We start from the raw sequence: 24,518 nt of genomic DNA, 5'->3' as shown, positions 1-24,518 counted from the left end.
GGTTGCCACTTTGCGGGCAAAGCATGCACACGATCGCCGGACGCACGCGCACTCCTGTTATGTCGCTTTATAGACACCGAGCGAGTGGTGCACCCTCCTTCGCCCGTGCACCCTTCGTCCGGTCGTCGATGCCGTTCCTAACCAGCCGAGTGGGGGTAGAGCTCTCCTCCGCGGACTATCCCTCGAGGAGGATATCAAACTCAGTCGCAAAGCGTACGCTCGCGCGCGTGTTCGTTCGTGCGTCTTCGTCGAGAGACCGCTGCTCGCCGCGTGACTCCAATCATTCTGAATACAACGCGGTTTCCTCGATTGCAAGCTTCGATCTCCCGAACGGGAGATCCGTACGTTCCTTTAACCCTTCGAACGACCGATTTAATTTACTTATGTGAGTGATCGAGCAGGAGGTGATCGAGGAAGTCGACTAATCAGTGACTTGTTGAACTTGCTGCAACGATATGAGGTGACTATCCGAGAGGTGTAAAGGGCGAAATGACATTTCATATGTTCGGAGGATTATTTAGAGGTTTCACGAGATACGGAGGTTTCCTACGTCCAGGCATATGACATTTCGTTGTTTGAGATGTGTTTGAGTCAAAGCATTCGTAATTCGTTTCAAGACGTGCGAGTAGAATACGCGTTAACGTCTCTGGTTGCTTCATCGATAAATCGTACGGTATCCTACACGTTTTGACCATAATTTCTGTCTATCGTAAATCTGGAATAGAAGACGGAAGATGTGCATGATTTATATCTATCTGTGAGAGAAACGTGAATTACGAAGCTTTTATATATAAAGGTAGAAAAGTAAGAAAGATCGGCGTAGATGTTGTGCTTTGAGCTACCGATAGATCTCCGAGCGGTTTCGTCCTTCACCCGGAAAAGGAAATTGAAGACCATCGGGATACGGTTTGGTGCCAGAATCAATAATTCCGGCGGCAGGCGAAGGCTGAACACGCGAAATATTCTGGCAAAGTCGCGACGAATGACGGCGATCCGTTGCCCCCGTGATCAGAAGCCGTGAATCAATCCGTACACGCACGCATCAAGCGACCTAAATCCGCGTGAATTAGTCGCTCGATGTCGGAAGTGGCGAATAGTCCGGGTAATCGATAATCCGCCGCGAATCGCTCCAGCAAAACTTTTCTCCGTCGGAGAAAAACCGATGCCAGCCGTTTTTGCTTTGATATACCCGCTTGGAAAGCCTGTTTTTTTCGTTTTTATCAGCCGCTTTGCGAAGATCGTGAACTTTATGTTAAAAGGCGTCTCTGATCGAGTGGATTCGCTGCCGATCGATCACGAATTTTCGACATCGCGAGTTATTAGGTTGATGCATATGAAACGATCGATTTCACAAACGCGTGAAGATTTCAGGCTATACTAAAGTGACTAAAAGTGCTATTGAATAATGTTTATTGGATGCCGATGTAAAGCTTGAAGCTCGAGAGACGAGACGTAATCAGTGTTTTGTCGATCGTCTTATTATTAAAAGGGAAATTATGTGCATATCTGAGCGAATCGTGATTTCACATCGAATTGGAGTACCTACACAATTTTAAATCTCGACTCTAACAGAATAAAAAGCATATTAAGAAAAGATACAATCTGCTGTTAACGTCGAGTGCTCACTAAAGTAACAAAACCTGAAGCCGCGTTAACGTGTATTTGATTTTGATGCTGTATCAAATTGACAAATACAATTTGTTGATTCCACTAGAAGATCGGTATTGCTCGGTATGGATCGGTAGTCATTGAGTTGAAAGGGCTAGCGCAGAAATTTTAGATCGAGAAATAGAAACAGAAAGATGAATCGAAATCTGATCAAGGATGATTAATATATCGAGATATTGAAAGATATTGGTCTTAATGATCGTAACTTTGTCTTACAACAGCCAAAATATATCGGCTCTATCAAATCATAATTCGATTATCGCCGTTTTCAAGAAAGCTACGAAAGGTTTCAGCCGTTTCACCTAAATCTAATAATCTGATAAAAGCGTACCTCAAAACTGTTGCATCCATCAAAAAGACCACGTTACGCGTGTCAAACTGCCCGCTTCCCTGCGCTTCCCTCGCAAACACACAAAGTTAACTCGATAAAAACTTTGTTGCATCCCGTGCAAGTAACTCAATCGATAATATCTATTACGTTCTTTACGAAAACGAACAATCGGTTTAAAGCCAGATACCCGATTGAAATTTCTTACGTATGTGGTCCGCAAGAAGCGTCGTAGTCGTTTAACAATGTTTCTCGGTCGCGTGCATTGAACGTTGCACTATGAAATCTCGCGTAACGTTCCGTTGGCCTTCGATTTCTCGTTACTTTTGCAAATCGTTTAGTCGGCCGTTTTTCATTCTCCGTTCTGTCTAGCTTTCGTTCACGTGAAATAAAACGTCGACAGAGAGCGAGAAGTATAGACGGAGAGCAATGCGAAACAGGTTACCGAACAATAGGGAAAATTTTATCTCCGCTCCGTACGAAAAGTTGGCGGTTTTGTTTTCCTGGCTTTCTATCGGCGATCCGGCCGGTTAATTTGCAATTATCGATTGAGCGGCTTTCGTCGGGATCCGAAAGCGTGTAAAGGCCGTCGAAACGTCGAACACGCTATCCGAGAGTAGTTTTATCCGAGCGAATTGGGTCACCAGTATCGTATTGCCAAAAGTTGATCGAGTCGAACTCTTCCGTCCCACCCATTCATCCTATCGTTACGTCAGGAGCGAGTCCCCTAGGTAATGTCAGAAGACACCTATCGAGCCTGTTTTATCGTTTGACCGGTTAGACAACCGAACGTAACTTCTTCGTACATGTTTCCAAGCAGTGAAATTGAAAAATTCGTGTAAATGGAGTTCATCGTTGTGGCTTTCGAGAGGCTACAGTCACAATTTCTTATTACAAATCTCGAGAGTTTATAGTTTAGCACGTACGGTGTACGAGTTTCACGTATGCAAATGAAAGGATTAAAAAATGCCGGTAAATTATGGAAAAAAATCGAATTTTTGAAATATATAACACGGGGAAGAATAAATATAATTTTCGAAGAACACAATGTTACCTGCCTGTGTTGTTATACCCAGTGACATAACCCGAGATAACGATGTGTTCCGCGTGATAAACCTTGAACTCGAATCGTTGAAGACCATCGACGTCTCGCTGTCTTAACGACTTGTTCTCACGTAAACTAATCTAAAGCTGTCTAATTTATTGGATTACGAATCCGTTCGAGAATCGTATATTTTTCGACAACTTTTTGTTGAAACGTATTGCTCGAAAGAATGGCGCAGCAGGTTTATACGTGGCAAGTACTAGACGCGTCTCAGAGATAAAGCGCCCTAAACACTTTCAGAAGAAGTTTGGAAAGCGTAAATATACCATTTTACTGGTTGCGTTATGACGCTGTTAAAATTTACGCCCGCTTGATTTAAGCCGCGCCCATACGAAACCGTTCAAGCAATTTACCAGAGAATTCGCGTTTCACGAGCATATGGATGGCTTCCTCGCGCGTCTACCTTTGCTCTATTACGTAAATATCGGATCACGTTGATACTATTTTCATGATCTGTAGGTTATCTCACTATTTTCTAATTAAATATTGTAAATCTGGGTCGGCCAATGCAGATTAAGAGAATAATAATACAAATTGCATAATAGGAAGTTTAATCAAATAGTGGTGGGTTATTTTAGCGCGAAGGAAAAAGAATTTCATAGTCAGTGGAGCGATCGTCGGTGGACGTCAGTGAGGAACAGTGGTTCCCTATTTAGAATTTCATTTTGATCGTTTAATATTCCACGCTATGCGCAGTATGCCGGTGTTTGCGGCACCCTCGTGCCACGGGGTGTTTTCCGCGCAATCTTGCCATCTACTCTTGGCGCAACATCGTCATCCTTCAACTTTGCGAAACTTCCATTGCAAGCGTGTCTTCTCGTGGCTCTGTTGGCCGTTTCCTTGATGGAAGACACAGTGTCGAAGATTTTGTGGTATCTCCATCCTTTCGCGCTTCGTGTTTCGCATACGCAGCATTCTAGATCGTATAAGTTGTTATTCGCTAAAAGATAAATACGTTTGTTAATACGTATAATTGGTACGACGATAACCAGCTTTCTTCGCGTATGTTTCGTTTATAGCGCAATTTTTAATTATCTTTCCTGTGTTCAACGTGCTTTCGTACCGCACAAATTCTTTTGCCTGCAATTGCGGCACATTTCACCGTGAACTCTTTACTCTCGCACGTCAACACAAAAATCTTTCTATTTCGTGCAACGTTTAAATCGATCCTTCCTTCATCGAGTCCACGTTTTTTCTTTTGCGTTGTCGAAAGATTCGCGGAACAACCTTTTTCGTCGGTATCAACGACTGGGCGAAGGGAAACAACTAGGTTCCTCGATTTACGAAATCGTCTATTTCAAACCTGATCGGGGGTTCATCGAACCAGAGAATAGACTAAACCAGATGCCGGCTAAATCCGTAGCGTTCGGCGACTTTGACCGCAACTTCAAAGCATCTTCTTGCGTTGGACATTGTCTAGAAAATTATTATTTCCCAGTCGAGAAATCATTTTAACCGTGTCAAGGTATCCGAGCCAGAAATGTCCTTCGCGTAGAAATCGTTATTAATTTCGACGAGATTATTGAAGCAGAGTATGAACGTGCGTGGAACGTGCGCGGGATTTACTCGGCCGTTTCGCCGTTTATTTCCAGCGTCATCTCGAACAAGCAGACGGGCTCGCAATGATTCAATCAAGCGTGAACGCGCTCGCTCCTCCAATCCGACAGTTTTATTGTTCTGGGGCGAAGGTGGCTGAACATGAAACTTAATGGTTGCACTGTTCTTGGCGGGATACCCTTGCTAGGATCCGCGTTGATTAATGATCGAGTACTGCCATAAACGCTGATAGATTCGCCGCTATGCGTGCGAACCTCGCTCGTTACAGCTCCGGGAAAATGAGGAGGAATTCCTGCGAGTTGTATAAGCTGACGTTTCCAAACAATACGATCACGATCGACGAATTTTCCATTCGACGAAATTGTTGTTGAACGTCACATTTTTTCTTCGCGTCGCGTTTCTCCTTGTCTGGATAAGATAGGCTTCGACAGGGGAAAGATCGTATAGTTGCGAGCACGGCTGAATTTACGGCGAGTGTTTCTGACGTTTGAGAAACTGGCGATAACTTGGGTGCACCGGGGATGATCTTCGTTACTGTTTTTTTAACCACAGAATTAACGAGGCTACGAGTATCGATTTCGTTGATTCTGTTCACTGGTCGAGTTAACACGTTTCACGTGTATCACGTGAATCTCTTTAGGATGCAGAATCGAATGTTGGAAATGCGAAGTGATGAAAAATCACGGCACCGTAGAAAAAGTGTTTTACGATAACTCGTATGAAACAAACGTTATGTAAAATTTAACGATGCAAAGACAGGTATTGTGGACAGCGAATGTATGCAGTGAATGTTTACGAATGTATGAATGAATGTTATATATTTAAACTGAATTAAAAGGTGCAAAAGTGTACAGAAAACTCACACAAAGCTGTATAAAATATGGATCGCCGTAATATTCGATGGATGCGATTAAAATCTCCGCCTAGGTTGTATTTCTTTGGTCGAATTCACAGAAATATGATTTTGCGTATACGTTCGCAGCTGTAGATGAAAATCGAATGTATAGCGATCTAATTAAAGAACTTTAAAGAAGTAAAATGTATTTCTGTGTACAGAAATAGTACGGAAGTTATAATCGTCCAATCGGTGAACGTGTTAATTGAAAATCGACGTGGGATTGGAGAGCCGCGTTTTTCCTAAAACGAGCATCGCTCTCCACGCTATGTTTAGTATTATAGAAACGGGCATACGAAGCGAATCGGACCTGTGTCTCCTTGCTAAACCGCGTCAGCTGGCTAAACTTGGAACTTAGACTTTCGTCTGGCTTCCGTTGAACGGCGCTCGGCGTACTCGACCATTTTTGTTTTACAGTTTATGTAATCTTTAACGCGAACATCGCTTTCAATATTTTTAGAATCGCACTTTCCTTTCAATGACTCGGTCTGGCGCACGCGGTCACCCGTCAATCTTCCATTTTCTATTCAAATCGTAAGAAACTGAATCATCGTTTCACGCGTTGCTCTTCATTTTACTTGCGAGATATTTATCGTAACGTTGATCGATTCTCCATTTGTACGATGCACCTTGCACATCATCCCATTATCAAAACGTCAGATTTTCGACGCTTGGTTTTTGAGAAGATCAAGTTTAAAGTTCAATGGATGCTATACGCGTAATCGTACGTGTAATCGCGCTGTGCGTTATTGACTCTTAAAATGCATGTATTTATTCATACTGGAGATAGGTGCTAAATAGTTGCACCGAGCGTCTATTCTTCGCCCAGTCTTCGCACATAGTTCACTGCATCTCGAAATATTCTGTATACGCTATTCTCGTCCTCCATTATGCTCTTAAACGTCTCTATGCGCAGTTTGTTTCTTCGTTTTGAACGTCGCGTCGAGGAGAATGGGAACGTCGATCGATGGAGAAAGTTGCGGTTCCTTTCGATTTTTATTTAAAGTAATCGCTAGACTGGCGTGCCAGTGGCAACGACGATGAAAATCATAGGGCCAGAAAGACAAAGGGAAGGCCGGCGATTCCGTGGGGGCAGCTAGGAGGCTGGAGATACGAAGGCCGAAACGAAAAACGTGCAGAAAGTCTGTGTTACACAGCCGGAGAAAAAGAGAGAAAAGAACGAAACTCTTCGGCTGCGTAGCTTTCTCATTATCGCGATTGTTCCACGATGGGTACCGGTCGACAATAGGCGACACAGTTTTTTCGTCGTGGAAGAAAGAACCGTGCTGTCTCTCCTTTTCTTTCTTCTCTTGGCTGCCCTGTCTCTTTCCTCGTCTCCGTTTCTTTCTCTCTCTCTTTCTCTCTCATTTTTTCTTTTTTCTCCTTCCAGGCTCGTCTTGAGTTGCAATAGTTTCCATTGTACCAGTACGTAACTAGAAACAGGTCTACAAACCGTCAATAGTAGGTCATCGGCTGGTTGTTAGTACACGCGCTTATTTGCTTCCTCTCTTTCTCTCTCTTTCTCTCTGTCTTTTCTCTGATGTTCCTTTTCGAGCTCTGTTTCTCATTTTTCGGCTCAAGACGGTTTACGAAATAGATACAGAGAATAATTAAGATCGTGGCTAAATGAGAAAAAGGTAGCAGTACAAAACATTAATCGCACCTCTGGTCAAATATCATGCTCCATGTACCAATTTTTAGATTAAGCTAACTCCGAGCTCGAGATCTTGGAGGTTTCGAGGTTTCCTCGGAGAGTCGGTTGATGAAACTACTGATCCCCCTGTTGTTCTTCGTGTGTAATCGTGTTCTTCCTGTGTAATCATGTAGTCCGTGTTTGTTCAGTATTCGTTACCGAAATAATTCGGAAGTAAGTTACTCGTGTCGCGGAGTATCAACTTTCCATGTTTCCTCTTTTGTTTTACATCGAAAATATATACCCAGGTTGTGAAATCGTCTGGATTACAAGGAACGCGCGGTAACAGGAAAAAACAACATAATTTCATTCCGGTGATAAAAGTATGACGCGTTCGCAGTTAGCTGAAAACAGCTCCAACCTTCTCATTTCGCCTTTCTCGCCTTGCTCGCTGGTGCTGAGAGTCTCGCAATTATACTTTGCAAATCTGCGATAAAATAGATTGCGAGTGTGAATGTTAAAAAAAAAAGGAGGAAAGAAATATTCTTTGGGAATCCGGTTATCGCGTAAATCGAACAAATCTGTCGCTCTTTTTACCTGAGCGAGTTTGGCTTTGTACAGGTAATAAACGAAAAAATTTTCCCAAACAGAAAGTCGTCATTTCGAGTTGTTTTATTATGTATATAAATTTTGAAATTCTGGAAACAAAGGGAAGCAAGTCTTTCTGCCAACTTGTATGAAAATGGCGAAGATATAACAAATTTTTATGATAGAAAATGTTTCTATAAAATGTAAAGAAAAAAAGTAACTTAATAGTGGCGACAACACGATCGACTAACACGTGAAAAGGAGCGAAAATCTGAATTAAAATCATAAAGGGGGAAAAGGATAGAGAACGGCGCCTCTGTAGAGGAAAAGATAATGGGGATGCAAGGTACATGCAAGGAAAATTATGTCGCGGAAATGTCGAGAATCTGTCTTGCTCGGTTCCCGTCGGTGAACCTAAAAAACAGCCGTCGAGGAGGTCGAGGAGACTCGCGGAGACACAACGACGTCAACGAGTGAGGAGACAAGATGAAAGGGATGAAATGGTCTCGTGACGCAATCAGTGGCGTAACTCGCTCAACGAAAAAGTCCTTTCGCTGCGAAAATCCCATTCTTTATTCTTCAGAAATTTTTTCGTAGAACATGAACGGTATGTCTCTGACCAGCAAAAAGTTTGCCCGATTCTTTTTACGCGGTAACAAAATTGAAACGCAACCGGAAGCTATAAATGATCCATGGACGAAAGAATACTTAGCGTGCGGAGCAGATGGCGTTACTACTTTCCAGTGATACAGGTCAACGCTAGGTCGGCATATCGCCAAGTTTCTATGGACATAAAAGAAGTGAAACAGAGATCAGAAATCGTAAACGTTTTCTCCTTTAATTTAATTGATTAAAATTTTTGTCCCGTTAATTGTAATTACATCAGCCTCTCGTGTGGGTTATTTGTTAGAGATGCAAAGGAATACAATGTTACGATTATAGATTATTATGTAATCTTAGAACATCCTGAGTAATATAACGGTTCTTGTATGGATTTATGACTTCGCATAAAGTCGATGAATTTGACGAGGAAATTGGAAGAAATCGATAATCGAAAAATTGGATTGGCGACGATACGCCACTGCAAGTTGCGGCAGACTCGATTTATCTTTAGCTGACGTCTTTATCTCGGAGCAAAACAGTCCGGGTTTTTCACAGACTCGTGTTTCCACTATTTTCGATCTTCCATCCCCTTCCTCGTTCTCAGTCGCAGCCGTGCATCCCCTTGAAGACAGCAAATGGCACACGGCGCATGCAACACGATCTCTTTGTTGGCGAAGAATGAAAAAGTCTGGCGTGTATTGCTCCACCGAGCGATTCGTGACTACACAAGGTACATTAAAAGATTTTCATCGGGGATTTCTGTGCTACCGTGCACATTCCCCGACGTCGACGAAGAAAAAAAAACATTTCTGTGGAATTCCTGCGTGTTCGTCTGCGGTTTCATCATCAGAAGCAAAGTAATTACACATCTTGTTTTCTTGCACCGCGATTGATCCAACCTGACGATGGAACAGGATCGTTCGTCGAAACAACGAAGATTATTTTCATTCTTATTTCCATCTGGTTTATCGTACAGTGGCTACGAAACGTATTTGCGTGCAATTGTATTTACTGTTTATTGTAACAGCTGCATATTAATCAATCGCATACAACTATATTAAATTTCGTATTATTTGATAGAATTTTCATGCGAATGGTAGGGATTCGCTTCATTAGATTAGATCGAGGGTAAATGCGAGTACTTTTTATTGGGCCATTATAAGTGAAAGGTAAATTTTAAGTATGGCTCTTTCGAAGATCGATCCAAGGATTTTCCGGTATCATCGTACTAAGGGATTAAATATTTGGCCAAGGTTCAAATTGCAGGGTCTAATTTGGCCGAGATCGGACCGTCCACAATCCCCCGTGACGTTTTCTTTCGCGTATTCCCTATAAACGGACACTTTCGATAAATTATACCGGGATGCTCGGACGAGCGGGCGTTCCACCAATCTTGGAACAAACTTTGCTCGTTTTTCCGAAAGAAAACTTGGCTTTCAAGAAGCCAAGATACATCGCGAATACGCAATGCAGAGTACAGTTTTAAATCTTGTAAAATCATCGATGCCGAACTAGAAATATCGTTCGTCCGTATGAAATAACATTAAATCATCTCGAAGGAAAGTACGTAAGTTTCGACTACTTTTCTCGATGGTTGTATAGATAAAATTCAGATCTAAAGACTGCTCGTTTTATAAAAACAAGAGAAAGGCATCACTCTCTGACCTTCTCTTTTTTCTTTCTTTTTTCTTTTTTTGATAAAAAGAAAAAGTAAGGACTCATTGACACAATTCAAAGTCTCGGCGTGTATGAAATTAAGTGGCACGTAAAAGCATACCAACGCTGGTTGGATGTCGGGGTCAAGAGATTAAAGCCTCGTGTACGCTACGCTACCTATATGTGATGCGTCGAATTAAGCTAAGCCACGCTCGAGCGTTTACGCCTGTTCGAACATCTTTCTTCTTTTCGGTCTTATCCGCGCGATAGAATATCTTCTGGCATTTAATTAGGCATTATACGTGCTCGAGAATTTAATAAGCGTTTACTTAGCCCGCTCGTTTTCTGGAATATGGCTAGTCCGCGTGGAAATGCGAATAAACTATGCTTCGAGGAGATAATTATTCTAGTTTCAGTCGAAACCCGGTCTCGAGGTTCCTTTTTACGGGACATTGCCCTATCTAAGTTTGCTCGCCAAATACAATGGCAATGGGATTCGGCTAAATTCCTCCAGAACAAGTTCTTGCTTTCTCTGTGAAAGATTAACGTTAGCCGTGCATATCGTACTCGGACTTTCGCGTAGCAACCACGTTATCTGACGCTTCTTCTTCCAAGCTATTTCATATCGCTTTGCTTCTACGATTTGTTACTATATCGCGAGATTGCAATGTTATCAGTCGTACGTGATTAATTCAATGACGTTTCGTAGCTCTGTTTCGAACCTCGAATTTTTATATCAGTCGGAGGCATGTACCGATATGCAGAATCGACTGAAACGACGAAAGGTTTTTAGTTACCCTTAGACGTTGACACGGCTAAACATAGTTATAGGTTTTTATAGTAACCTCGTTATGAACGAAGCGAAGAGAATCGTGATTTAGCGATGTAACGACGAAACTGCATTTCACGCGAGTAGAAATAAGGCACGATAATAATTAGTTAGGTAATAACGTCGCGTGCTGAACGAATGTTCTCCTATCTCGGTAAGTAATCGCGGATGTGCACCACATCCATTCGACGCAAACTATGATAATTCAGATGTTAATTAATGTCGAGTAACGCATGGACACTGATTTCGTTCCATCTTCCAATTGCCTCGTCGTTTTCTGAAATTCCTAATTAAGTATCTACTTCTCATTAGTATTCCAACAACTCCACTTAACGTGTACCCCTTTACTGAAAATCTTAATCGTAGATACGCTTTCTTCGCCCGCCAAAAACGCTCGTACCTCTGTCTATATCGTGAAAATCAACGTGCTTCGTACAATTATCTACATCGCCGGTGGATAAATGGGGGCTGTAAAGAATTGACGGAGAGCAAATTGGGTTATGACGTAGTTACATTGTCATCCATAAAAGTCGACGAAGACGTCCGATACGGCAAAATCGCCGATAATGTTCTTAGCCTCGACATAAATGCCATGTCAATTATTGGCTAGCTCGACCCGATAATACTTCCGACAAAAGTCAGCCAGAACGTTGTTCCGTTCCCTAACGTTTACCCGACATTCCGTAAGGATCATTCACGTTAGCCGTTCATCTTTAATACGCTTCGACTGGACCGAAGCTGCGGGTTAAAGATCCTAATTTTTTCTTGCCAAGAAAGTATACGTCTCTCCTTGTTACTGCTTGAGTCTGCTTCGTTAGGATAATCGGTTTCTTTCCTCGGGCTCGAATAGAAAAAAGCGGTGACGTAACCGTAAAAGATAAGCTGACTCGTGGTATTTGTTGTCACACAGAAAATATTTTTAAAACGAGGTAAATCTAAAAAATTGTTAAGATATTGTTAGAACGTTTGGGAATTGCTGCTTCGTTCGATATCGTTAAACTAACGTGGATAGAAGAAACTATATATTCGATGTTATAAATGGAAAAAATGAAACGTATTGTAATTGTAACACAATCGTAAATTAAAGATTTAACCTTTCGATGCACATACTCGTGACATGGACAGCTATGAAAGTTGGAAAGGAAATATCGATGGAAGCTAATACGATTTACAGACAGAATCAAAGGAAACGTGGCACGCTTGGGAAATCCATTAAGATGTGTAACTTAATCGTTTTTCAGCTGGTTGACTCGGTGAAAGAGAAGAACTATATGGAAGACGTACAAGCGATACACCAGCCATGGCCAACGAGAAACCGTGCCCATTCTGGTTTGCCCACGTGTTCGTTTCGTTCGTTGACTCGTTTGATCGGTATAATCGGAAAAACAGTGTACTTTGTGATACGTTCTTATTCACAAGAACACAATTTAAACGATATGTTATTGTAATCTATTTCATTACTTACAGACAAGCGCCTGATTCGCAAAATTTTTTATTTATATAGAAATTAATATCATTACACTTTCGAATAAACTATTCCCAAAATTGCGATGAATATTCAGCCGCGTGGCTATTCACGCAAAAACAGACTCGAAGTATGCATTGTACGAAAGAAATATAATTTCAGTAAAACGATATAATCCGTACGAACACTAGCAGCATTTTCCAATAAGATTGCCGATAAGTTCTACGACTTAGACTCGCTGTTACATATTAAATTGCGAAATTCTTCGGATCGGAACGGGTTAGCGAGCGAGCTGTAACCCGTGCTATACACACGTCGAGTTGCGTAAAACATTATGCGGTTGCTTCGTTTCGAAGTAGATATACGTTGATGTAAATAGTAAAGGGGATTTACGACTTCCTAGTCAAAGGCGATAGAGAAAGTGGACGCGATCCGCAAGTCGACGGCGCAACTTACCGTTTATAGTCACCAGCCGTATTCTCGATACGTCTTAATGGCCATAACATCCACGACATATCGCCCTCTTCCGACTTCGATCGCATTCGCCTTACGACTTTCAGTCCTCGGAATTACCAATGAGACGCTCAAGCTTCTACTCGTATTAACTCTTTCGCTATGAGGCTTTCAGACCGTCAAATATTACTATTATAATTAGCAGATGGTGTGAGTAGCTCATCCTGTATATTGAATTGCATTAAATTAAAGAAAAGAAGAAAACAAGAAAGTTAATATAACACGCACTGATATGATACATATTGTATTAACAAAGGGAGTACACGAATAAATTTTGTACACAGGAGAAAGAAGGAACTTTGCATAGTGATAGATTTCCTCACCCTGTTTCCATATATACATAAATTATAGGAGCGGATACTCGATATTGTTGAAAATATTCATGAATCTTGATTAAAATTTCATTACCGTGGTAAAATAATCATGAGATCATGTAATCGTTCGTTTAGTTCTCTGTAATATAGACTTGTGTTTATTTTCATCTGTATTTAACGCGTTATAATTAATCGTATAAAGTATTTCAATGTTCATACGCGTATCATTTTCCTATTATCGGAAACCGTGTCGTTGTGAAGGCTAAAAATGCCTTCAGTTTCTAAAGCGCCATAGCGAGAACGATTTCTTAGAACAAGCGAGTCTAGTTTTTATTCTCAGTCGTTCGGTTTATTCCCTCGAACAAGTAATTGTAGACAGTTACTTGCGTTGGATGTTCGCGATGAAAAACGAAGATAGACACGCAAACGTATACATTCTACGACAAAGTGAGTCATTGGTACAAATACGAAAGTGTACAGAAGGCATATTTGGCTGTTTTGCCTTGTAAAAACAAGGAAATCCACATTGAAAATATTTCCACTGTTTTAAAGCTATCCCTGGCACCGTGCCAATCTCGTTGACCACGGGATATCGGTAAAAACCAGATCGAACGTGAGTTGAAATCTGCCTGGTTTGTGTATCAAAGTCCAACAGGCTCAATGCGGAAATTTACTTATTCTCGCTTCTGTTTCCATACACTGTGAACTGATTCTAATGGCTCTAAATTTCAATCTTTCCAACGTTCTCCGTGAAATTTATTTCATTTGATCGACGAAAGCGGTGCGAGAGGTTATTTAGAAATCTTTTTCATTCTGTATAGTTGGAAAGGTTTTAGCGGAGAATACTTTTTAAATACTTTGCAGTACTTTATCGCTAAATTCGTTAAAAAGATACGTAATCCTACCTTTGCACGGTCGGTAGAAACTGTAAGATCATAATAGCGGGATTATCGTGTCATCGTGAAGAAGTCGGAATAGAAGTAACACGCGTCGGGCTCTCGACGAAATTGATTCCGTAGAAAACTAAAGAAAGGAAGAAAAACAAGCCACTCGACGTTGTAACCTAGATTTTGAGTGCACTACGCGAACCGGAAGACACAAGCACCCGCGAGATCCTCCCCGCTCGAATACGATCGCAAGATCCTTTCCGGCTTTTCTGCTTCGCTTTTTGACCTTTTTTTCGTACGCGTTTCATCGTATTCAGCTCGAGAATTGCCGGACCGACTACTCTCTCTCTCTCTCTCTCTCTCTCTCTCTCTCTCTCTCTCTCTCTCTCTCTCTCTCTCTCTCTCTCTCTCTCTCTCTCTCTCTCTCTCTCTCTCTCTCTCTCTCTCTCTCTCTCTCTCTCTCTCTCTCTCTCTCTCTCTCTCTCTCTCTCTCTCTCTCTCTCTCTCTCTCTCTCTCTCTCTCTCTCTCTCTCTCTCTCTCTCTCTCTCTCTCTCTCTCTCTCTCTCTCTCTCTCTCTCTCTCTCTCTCTCTCTCTCTCTCTCTCTCTCTCTCTCTCTCTCTCTCTCTCTCTCTCTCTCTCTCTCTCTCTCTCTCTCTCTCTCTCTCTCTCTCTCTCTCTCTCTCTCTCTCTCTCTCTCTCTCTCTCTCTCTCTCTCTCTCTCTCTCTCTCTCTCTCTCTCTCTCTCTCTCTCTCTCTCTCTCTCTCTCTCTCTCTCTCTCTCCCTCTCCCTCTCTCTCTCCCTCTCTCTCCCTCTCTCTCTCCCTCTCTCTCTCTCCCTCTCTCTCTCTCTCTCCGGCGATCTTCTCAGGATTCTCCTTGCTCCCTTTTCCCATGTAAATCGTGCACCTAACCCGAACCAGACAACCGTTCGTGTTTCGCGGAACTCCGCGCCGTTTCGCTTCTTCGACTCGCTAGTGAGATTCGTCCCGAATTTCTCGAATGCTTTTCTCACGCCGTTCGTTTAGACTTTTGTGAATCCGACGATATATGTTTTTTATTTTATATGTTGAGAATTTATCTCAACGAAAGATTCAAGCTAACGCTTTTCGGTTAATGTTACTAAAGGCAATGCGCGAAAGTCGAGAGATGACGAAGATCAAAATCGAAGGAAAACGCGAAAGAAAGGGTAGAATGGAATAGAAATTGGACGCACGGTCAGCGCGCTCTGTGAACTTTATTAATTCTCAGCTTTCTAATTGGATTACTCTCGAATTAATTGGCACGATTAAACGGTCAAACTCGACATTACCGACGTCGACGAACTCACCCCCACTTTCCGATTTAAACACGCGGAAATTTATTACACGTCGTTTCGACATTGCTCGAGTTTTCTTCGTAGAGTCGCAGAAATCTCGTCATTCAACTCTGACCATCTCTTTACACAAGCTCGCAACTTTACGACGTTTCTTTTAATCGAACTGCATCGCGATAAAGGTTAAGATAAGATTGGGGATAATTTATTATTTGCCTTCAATATTAAACATTCGAATAAGCGCATCAAACGTCCGAACGACTCGTTAATTCTTACGAACTAAAGCGCCGAATAAAATTTTTATATCACGTTCCATTGATACTTGGGCACTCGCTTCCTCGATTATCGTCGTTTATCGATTGTTTACGAATTCTATAGCTTAATCGCTACAGATCGCGTAGACATTTATCGGCAATTCAGCAATATGTATTTAAGATATTTCTATATCGTTTGATCCGCCAAATCTGAAGCTTTCTTTCTAAATATTTTTATTTCGCAAGGCAGAGATACGTGTCGATATGAACGTAACTTAACACGTTGAACTTTGGCCAACCAGCCGGAAGTTAGCTTGGAAGATTACCAAAAGATAGTTTGTGAAGGGGGTGGGCGGCAGTCATCCTGGCGCCCGTACAACCCCATTTGACGATGACGAGAAAATAAAAACAAAGAAGAGAATGTAAGTTGCACGGATAGATTTGCATCGCAAGCGATTTCCTCTTGAACGCTTCTCATAAGCTGCTACACTTTTTTGCACCTTCCATGCTCCCCTTCTTACCAGTCCCTCGGTTGACACAGTTATCGATTATCCATTTTCCATTTTCCTAGCACCCCATTCCCGTTAATTTATTGATCTCTAGATCAAGAAATTATATTATCTTTTGAAACATGCTTTATATTCAGAATATGAAACCCATTCTTTCTCTTCCAATAAATATAATTTCTAGATATTTGAGTTGCCTTTAAATATCTATGTGCTGCCTGCTGGGTCGCGCTTCGGCAGAATGTAATTTGAATGCAAGAACGAGAGATACCTATAGTCGTTAAAGATACGAGCATGTCTCGCTTCAACAGGTGCAGAAGGTCATTCTCTACGTAACAAACCTGTACGTCATAAACTACAAATCTAATGAATATTTAACCAGTATCATATAAACTACAAAGTGCTACTGTCAGTAGGAACACTCAACTGTCGTGTTACTTAACTGCGTCACTTAATGCAACATCCTTTGGAGATCGAACCATCGATTGACGATAACTAATCCCCGCGAGAAAGCCTCTAGCCGCATATAATAGCGAGTCTATGCACTCGCGCGAACTTTCTATTTGGTTCTTTCGCAGATTCTTTTCGTTCATTGATTTTAGGAATCGTATACTAACGTAATCTCTCGTCCTTCTAAGAACGAGTTCGTCGAGAATATTAAGTTTGCAAGGAGGTTGTGTACTCGTGTGTTAGATGTGATCGATAACTGGTCTGAAAGTTCTCTGCGCTAGGAAAATAATAATCGGCCTGCTGCAATAACGCGCTATTGGTGAAAGGTTGCTCGAGTAGCAGTGGCAGTACCGGTTCGATTCTTACGAATCACAGCTCTTGACATTTTTTTTTTTTCGATCGATTGTCTTATCGTACGTCGATGGTTAACCGCCTTGTCTGCCCGCTTTATGTTAGAATATTTTTAAAAAGTTGTTTGGATAATTCGAGATCCGATTGAAATTTTTTTAATTTACAACCGATAAGATGAGGTGTATGAAAGCCTAGGAACTCTTATTTCAGTGGTAATTTAGAACGACTATCGTACTAGTTGCGGATTAATAAGGAAACGATCATTTTCTAAATCATTTATCCTGAATCTTACGTCAAGTTATTACACAGTCGCAACTTATTAATTCAGCCCGAGGCAACGTAATTGCTTACAGAGATCTAGAAACAACGTATTTCACGCTAATTTCGATGATGTTAAACCATTGTACTTCCATTTATCGCTCACTTCGCAAAACGCTGATAGTTTCTAACCATCCTTGAATGGAAGCAAAGTGGCAAATTGATGATCGTTGTTCGATCGTCTTGATGGAAGATCGTCGAAACGTGTCCTGATGGGATTCTCGACTCGGTTTGGATACCTCGGTCTATGAAGCTATTCGGTAGTGTGCTGATAGCCACGGTGGGGATTGTTCAGAGTCGCGTGACGCAACGGAGTAGGAGTAAGTAGACAGGGAACATAGTGGTCAGACATCGTGGCGCTATGCTTCCAAACGAAATCTTACGCTTCGTTACACTTTACTCTACGTTTTCGTCCTTCGATCGATCATCGCGCTCAGGCAAATATTTAATTTCCGTACAATCTTCGCGTAATATTCCCCTGTAATTTAGTAATTCGATGGAACATAGCATTTTTCCTAAATGTCACGAAATCGAACGATTTGGAAATTCAAAGACTTCTCATTTGGCTATTTTCACCTCCCGTAGATCATCTATTTCGAACTGGGCCGATCAGATGTTTCATTTGGATAGCTGCCAGTTTTCCTACGCTACTATATCTATAATAAGAATAGAATTATCAAGATGTTGCGATACATTAACTTTCCGGTATAACAGCTGCGATCCGTTGAGTCATTTTGCACCGTTTTTGTGTAGGTTTTGGCTGGTTTTTGATCGTACGAAGGTCGTATGAAACATACTCGATTCTTAAATATCAGTCGATGTAGTCGATGTAAGTATACATTTTAGATGTACGTACATAGAAGAAGAAGAAAACCTTCTCATCCACGAATGGATTCGTTCCATCCATATGCAATGGATCGTCTCCTAGGATGTTAATTAATCCGAAAACGGGCGCAGTTCGATGTACGTGTTTGCATGTATGCGTGTCGTTCGATCGATAGAACTTCGTTTCGGAAGTTGGTGGTCCAGCGAGGATACACGCAAATGAGTTCCGAACCGAGTTATGGAGAATTCGAATTATTACCCCGAGATCGCATCGAACGCTGTGAATCCATCACGAACACAGCGTTGTCTAGAAACTTGTCGTCTTTTCCTTATCTTGCTTACCGTTTTACTTTTACTTCGGTAAATACTTCTTCGGATAATCAAAGCCAAAAAAAGAATATCGGATCCCTTTTATTATTTGTTCAATGTTTAATCCTTGACCAGAGAAGGCTGATCATAAATATTTTATCGTATGAAAAAATTCTCATACAATCGCTCGATTTATTACTCAAAGTTTGGTAGAATGACAAAAGTAAATATAACTTGGATTAGAAGAAACGTGAGACCAGAATGTGACCAGCCTTCGCTATTCGAGGATTAGATTTAGTTGTTGGAATGACTCGTAATGACAGATGATAAAACCTATCGAATCCAAAAAGGCTCGACTAGGCGTTCCCCGATTGGACACAATGTTCTCCAATTAATTCCGGAAGTCGAGCGCGCGCGTTTCAAAGCGATCGATGAACCATGACTCGAACAAAGAAGCCTCCCCCGTTTCGCCAACTATCCTCCAAAGATAATGCCACGAAACGCGAATCGCAACCCTTATCAACGACGCGCGAGCCGACAAACAATGGCGGCGGACAATGCCGGCGATCGATGACAACGAATTTCGTGGCTGTCGCTTTCTCCATCCAGTCGCCCCGTTTCTCGCGTTCCCAGCGTTCTCCGATGTTCCCGCTAATTAGTACCACCCCCTTCAAGCCCCGTTTTCGGTCCACTCATCGACGAGAACTCGGCTCTTCGAGCTTTTCCACGCTCGCTTTCCAACTTTTCGCTTACGATCGGCCTTACGATCGATGATCTATCGTCAACGTGCGACGATATCCATAGCATATCGCGAAAGTATTAATACTCGATTTAATGTTATAATACTATTCGAACCGTTCAGAAGACACACTCCACACCCAACTCCATAAATTGAAACGCAGGAAAAGATGGTATTGTTGCAAACACTTGGAGTCCAATCCTCGTAAATATTTCAAAATTATCAATTGTCGCGATATTAAGTAGACTCTTGATTTTTTTGGCAGAAACACGGTGTATTTCTTATTTTCTTTTCTTTCTTTCTTTTTTGTTTTGTAAAAATTTTCGAAGAATTCGAATGCGATTAGGGGAACTTTCGCGTAGGATGATTCGAATTTGATACAGAGAAGGAATTCGTCTCGATCGATTTAAGCTTGTTCCACGCTGATCCAGGATTAATGCTTCTCCTCCAAGACGATCCCGAACACGACGAATTTCTCGCGAAATTCGTGGATGATCCATTTGTTATGACGTAGGATAGAGCAATCTGCCAAATAATTTCCCCATTAGTCGGTTAATTTGGATCGCGCCGACAAACATTCCAGGCTGCGTGGAATTTGCATGCTGCTCGTGTGAAATCTATTTCGACGTTCTTGAATTGCCAACCACCCTTTGAAAGGTTTATGTAGAAAGCTCTTCGCGCGTTTGTTTCTCGCGAACGTTTAGCGACTGCGAATACCTAGTTGCAAATCGTTTTCATTTAACCAGTCAAAGAAAAATCTGGCTGAAATGAATGGTAATCTATCGTGTTCTCCGATGGTTTCCAATTTTACATTTTACTCTTGAACCGTCTAAACGAAAAGACTTAAGTTGAAAAAAAGTGACGAGAAGCGATTCACCGGGCAGACATCGATTCGTTGCGATGATGGTCGTTCGAAAATGGAATCTCGTTGCAATTTTAACGCGATATCGACCGAGTCCGAACGCAGAACAATAGACCGCGTACGAGACCAGCCTGAAGCATTGCCTAGAAAGGTTCCTCTCGGTAACAATTTTCTCTTCTTCCCCCTCGTCTTCGTCGCCCTTTTTTCCACCTACTCGAACGCTCTATCTTTCTACATCAATCTTCCTCTCTCTATCCTCGCTAACGGTATCCATAATCTTCTTTGTCGTCCTATTCTACTTTGTCTTTTCTCTTCTACGTTTCCTTTCTCTTTTTCGATGCGTCCACCCTTCTCTTTTAGTCTGTCGGTTCTTTATGCTCGGCTACTGCGACTCTCTTCGCGCGATTCTTCTCCGTTATTCTCCACCCCTTTGCCCGGTCTCCGCGTGTGTTTCAACGATACAGAGAATCCTCCCCTGTGTTTCTGTCGTCGGCTCGGTTCACGGTGGACCCGCTAACTGAGCATAATAAAGCGATCCATCCAGCCCTCGTATCTGCCTATTTATCTTGCTCAGCCGGCTTTTTCCGAGGACGTAGCCGGCAGACAATCAGGTAGCCGCGCGATAATGATACACGCAACAAGGACGAAGTTGAGCTTACACGTGTAACAACTCTTTCCCGGCTAGCTATTGGTTCGGCTGGGTAAAAGCTCCCCGGCTCGGGGGAAAAAGAAACGACGCGATTTGAAAGCGAGAAAATAGCGGCCGTCGGAGAAGGAACGACTCTAAAACGTACGGAGAACGGGGCAAAACGCGAGATAAAAACCGGCCCTTGGAAAAGAAAGGAATGCGGAGTCGGTGGAGAAAGGGAGAAGGAAACGGGTGGTGGAAAAATAAAAGTAGGTGAGGGAACGAAGGAATAGAGAGAGAGAGAGAGAGAGAGAGAGAGAGAGAGAGGAAGAAATCCACCGATACGGAGGAAAAGGGAGAAACCGGGTGAAAGAGTCTGGTAGGAATCCATTAACGAGTGCCGTTTTCATACCTCTTCTATGCCATCGCTCTCTCTCTCTTTCTCTCTCTCTCTCTCTCTCTCTCTCTTTCTTTCTCGTTTTCGTTCTCGTTCTCCAGTTGCCCCCGCCTCCCTTACCTCGTCTCTTTTGCTGTCTGAAAGAGCACCTACCAGCACAATAGATCGTTCATTACCGATACCGGGTGCCGGTGCGACGCAGACCCAGCCGAAAGTAGTGAGATAATAATGCGAGAAAGGAAGAGCGTGGAAGGCGCGAGTTCTCGTCGCGGCTGTATGCCACCCCTCCGCGAGTATCTCCCAACGACGCTTTAAGTGCTAAATGGAAAATGTATCGCGGACATCCCTTCTAACTATACCCGTCAATTTTCTTCTCTTCTCTCTAACGAGCATCCATGAAACCTTTCCTCACGAATCAGCGAGAATTCCGCGTCCTAGGTCGTTGTCCATGAGGGCAGTACTTTTAACCGAAAATCTTGCAAACATCGTGCTAATAACGGTTTTAAAAGATTCTTCGCTTTTTAGAAGCTTAATGGGTCGTTTTGCTTCCGTTTCAGCAACGCAACGGAGCCGTGAACAGTCCCGGTAGTGACAGGACAGACAGGATACAGCCGCGTCCACCGATGGCGGCCGCGAGCTTTCCGCCAAACTTCTCAAACGTCGGCATATTGGAGAACTGGTAAGTGATTGTGTCACAGCTTGTCACGCTTTCGAATTATTACTAGAAGCCTCTTAAAAGTCTCGAAAGCTTCGTTAAGACTAGAGGTTGCCACGAGGCTAGAGCAGAAATTCGTGCAGGCGCCTCGATACCATTTTCTTCTCTCAATTTTTTCCAAATTGCGAAATTTAGGTTAATCCGTTGATAGAAAATTGACAGGAAATAAATGGTCGAACGATTATATCAAAGATTTAAATAGTAAGTTCGCGCCGCTTATCTCTTCAGTATTTATAAGCTTTCAACTTTCGTATTATTTTCATTTTCCTTAAATTACCAAATCGATATGAAACCTTCAGAACTTTAATAAATGCCTTTTAAATCGATAAACCGTTTCTTTCATTTGATTCGTTATGAATTTTATATTTTCGCGTCTACTCAACTAACGATATCCACCAATGGCGCCACGCTGTTGGAGTTAACTATTCGTGCACGATAAATTATTTCCTTTACTTTTCACGTATTCGATTATCGAATTTTCTTACAGGATAACGCAATTGGACAATGGCGAAAAATCACGATACGTGAATTTATTTCTCTAAAACGGCATCTGTAGACTAAATTTCATTACATAAGATTAATCGTCTCGCACGTTTATCGTTTTGTGCCTATAAAACAGCCAAAGAGTGCATATATACACATCGCAGCACGAGTATATCGAACGACCTAATATTTCCACTGTAGTTAACAGGGGATAATAACCGAGGCGGCTGCACGCGCTACCAACGTCTAACCGAACCCGTAGTGTCCCATTGAAAGCTTCGTTTGAGCATTAAATATCTATTCGTAGTGCATGCTGTTTGTGTATGACACAAGCGTCAATTAGAATCAACGAAGACGTACATGTTCGCGATGGAATACTTCGCTCGTCGAAAGTCTCTTTGTGCCGCGTCCTTAGCCGATACTTCTTCACGCTCGTTACGCTTTTCGATAACGATTACGTTTCGCGCTTTGAAAGGAACGTTGATCTCGAAAATTTGAAACTTGCGAAATTCTGGTTAGGTGTGTTCGACTCTGAAGGAGGCTTCGCAATCAACTTTGCCGTGGTTTCTTGATTAAATATCGCAAAGTGGATTAGACGCGGCGCTTTTTAAATGAGATCTTCTCGTCTTAACACTGAGACTACCGAGGGCTGAAATAGAAGCGAATAAACAAGGTTTTATCCATATACTTGAGAAAGAATCGGTCGAATGCAGAAAGATACATCGTCGCGAATAGAAACTTCCGTCGACAATTATTAATTTAAAAGTTTATAAATACATCGTGATAGTTCTAGCGCCTGTTGAGTTCTAGAAAGGATTATGAATCGTCTATGTTCTCGCGCGTGTTAAAAAAAGCGGCAGAGGATAATATAATATATATAATAATACTCGAGTATTCGCGTTTAAATCGAAATTTAAACGATTCGTCTTGGCGTGCTACTTTTGAACAGCGGCCATTGTCAACCAAATCCGCACATCGCGAAGACTGAATCCACCTTAAAAGTCGTCTGGCGCACGGAGAAAGGACGAAAGCGTCAGAAGAGGCATAATGGGACAAAGAAAGCGGCAACGGGCCATTGTTGCGTGCAACGAAAAGCCCGAAATATACTTCAAAGAAAACGAAATACATTCGAAGCGCGGTTATTGGTACGGTGAATTTCAGATTTCAACGAGCTTGCGGGTATCCCGCAGCCTTTCTATGAAAGTGTTTTAACTCTTGCAGAAAGGCTGTAGGATACCCGCAAGCTCGCTGAAATCTGAGATTCGCCGTACCAGTGCTCCGAATGTATTTCGAGTTAAAACACTTTGGAGATTTCTCATGACGATAACCGTCGTTGAGATCCTTTCGTCATAAGTTGAACGCGTCGCTGGCTCTCCGTGCTTGCTCCTTGTCAAGGTAATTCAGAAGCAATTTCATTAGAAGATGAAACAACGAGAGATCGGTGAGCAGATTTCTCGAGCGTTATTAATGGTCCCCGTGTGCACCGACGACGGAATTGCCGTGGCGCGTTCGCACTCTCGCTGTTGATATCGCGAACAAAGTGGCACGGACAATACGTGATTGTCGTTAACCTTCAGACAACGTGACATAGGCGAAAGGTCAGACGAATCGCGTAGGTTTGGTCAGAGTAGCTAAAAAGTAGGTCTACTCTCTCGCGCGCAGTTCTGATTAAAACTTAGAAGAAGGGAGGGGAGCACGTTGTAATTTTACAGCCGGGACCGTCCCTTTTTTTCGCGCTCCGTCGACAGTCAGGAAGTCGCGATTAACTCTTTCTTCGCGGACTTCCTTTATTACCGAGCGAAGGGCACGGAGATTCCGTGGATCGAACGAGGGAAAGATAATCGAGCTTTGTGACTACGATGCGCTACGATCTCCAAGATGATGACTTGCCCTGTTTACTACGACCCACTCGTCGTATTAATGGCGCCCATGACTTAAGCTCTCTATGATCGGTTAGTTTCTCTCGTCGATCGTTAGATTCGAGCTAAACGAAACTCTACCACTCGTTAGTTTCTTCTGGACTACCCACACGACTGTATTGCATCAAAATTGCACACCAGAATCGTTAACGTTAATGCAATCGATGGGTATGAGTGATGTACGAAGAACGCGAGGAGTACACAATGGCGATCTAAGTATTTCTCTCGTTTTCCAACATGCAACGTTCCTCTATTTTTCTAAAGCTATTAATTCAATAGGTCGAGCTGGAGCTCCGAATGTGCCGAGGCTTATACCTATTACTGCAAATCAACGAAAATATCCGCTACCGGCTCTCTACAACTACCAAGGAGTTGGCGAGTTGGCTAAATCGCGGTGTCAGCTTTTC

At 42.3% G+C, this 24,518-nt stretch overlaps 1 protein-coding gene across 1 annotated transcript in view; it reads left to right on the top strand.

The window, feature by feature from the left end:
• The first annotated feature begins 144 nt into the window (after positions 1–144).
• LOC100740353 (RNA-binding protein Musashi homolog Rbp6-like) overlaps positions 145–24,518 on the top strand; it is a 101,760-nt gene continuing 77,386 nt past the window's right edge. Inside the window, exons 1-2 of the mRNA XM_024370651.2 lie at positions 145–460; positions 21,552–21,673. Coding sequence (XP_024226419.1) covers positions 21,618–21,673 — 56 coding nt within the window. The 5' untranslated portion in view covers positions 145–460; positions 21,552–21,617. The remainder of the gene's footprint in view (positions 461–21,551; positions 21,674–24,518) is intronic.

This window comes from Bombus impatiens, unplaced genomic scaffold (assembly GCF_000188095.3).
Source record: "Bombus impatiens unplaced genomic scaffold, BIMP_2.2 scf_0872, whole genome shotgun sequence".
Taxonomy (NCBI): domain Eukaryota; kingdom Metazoa; phylum Arthropoda; class Insecta; order Hymenoptera; family Apidae; genus Bombus; species Bombus impatiens.
The sequence above is the reverse complement of the archived record's forward strand: the minus strand, read 5'-3'. Positions and strand labels throughout refer to the sequence as shown.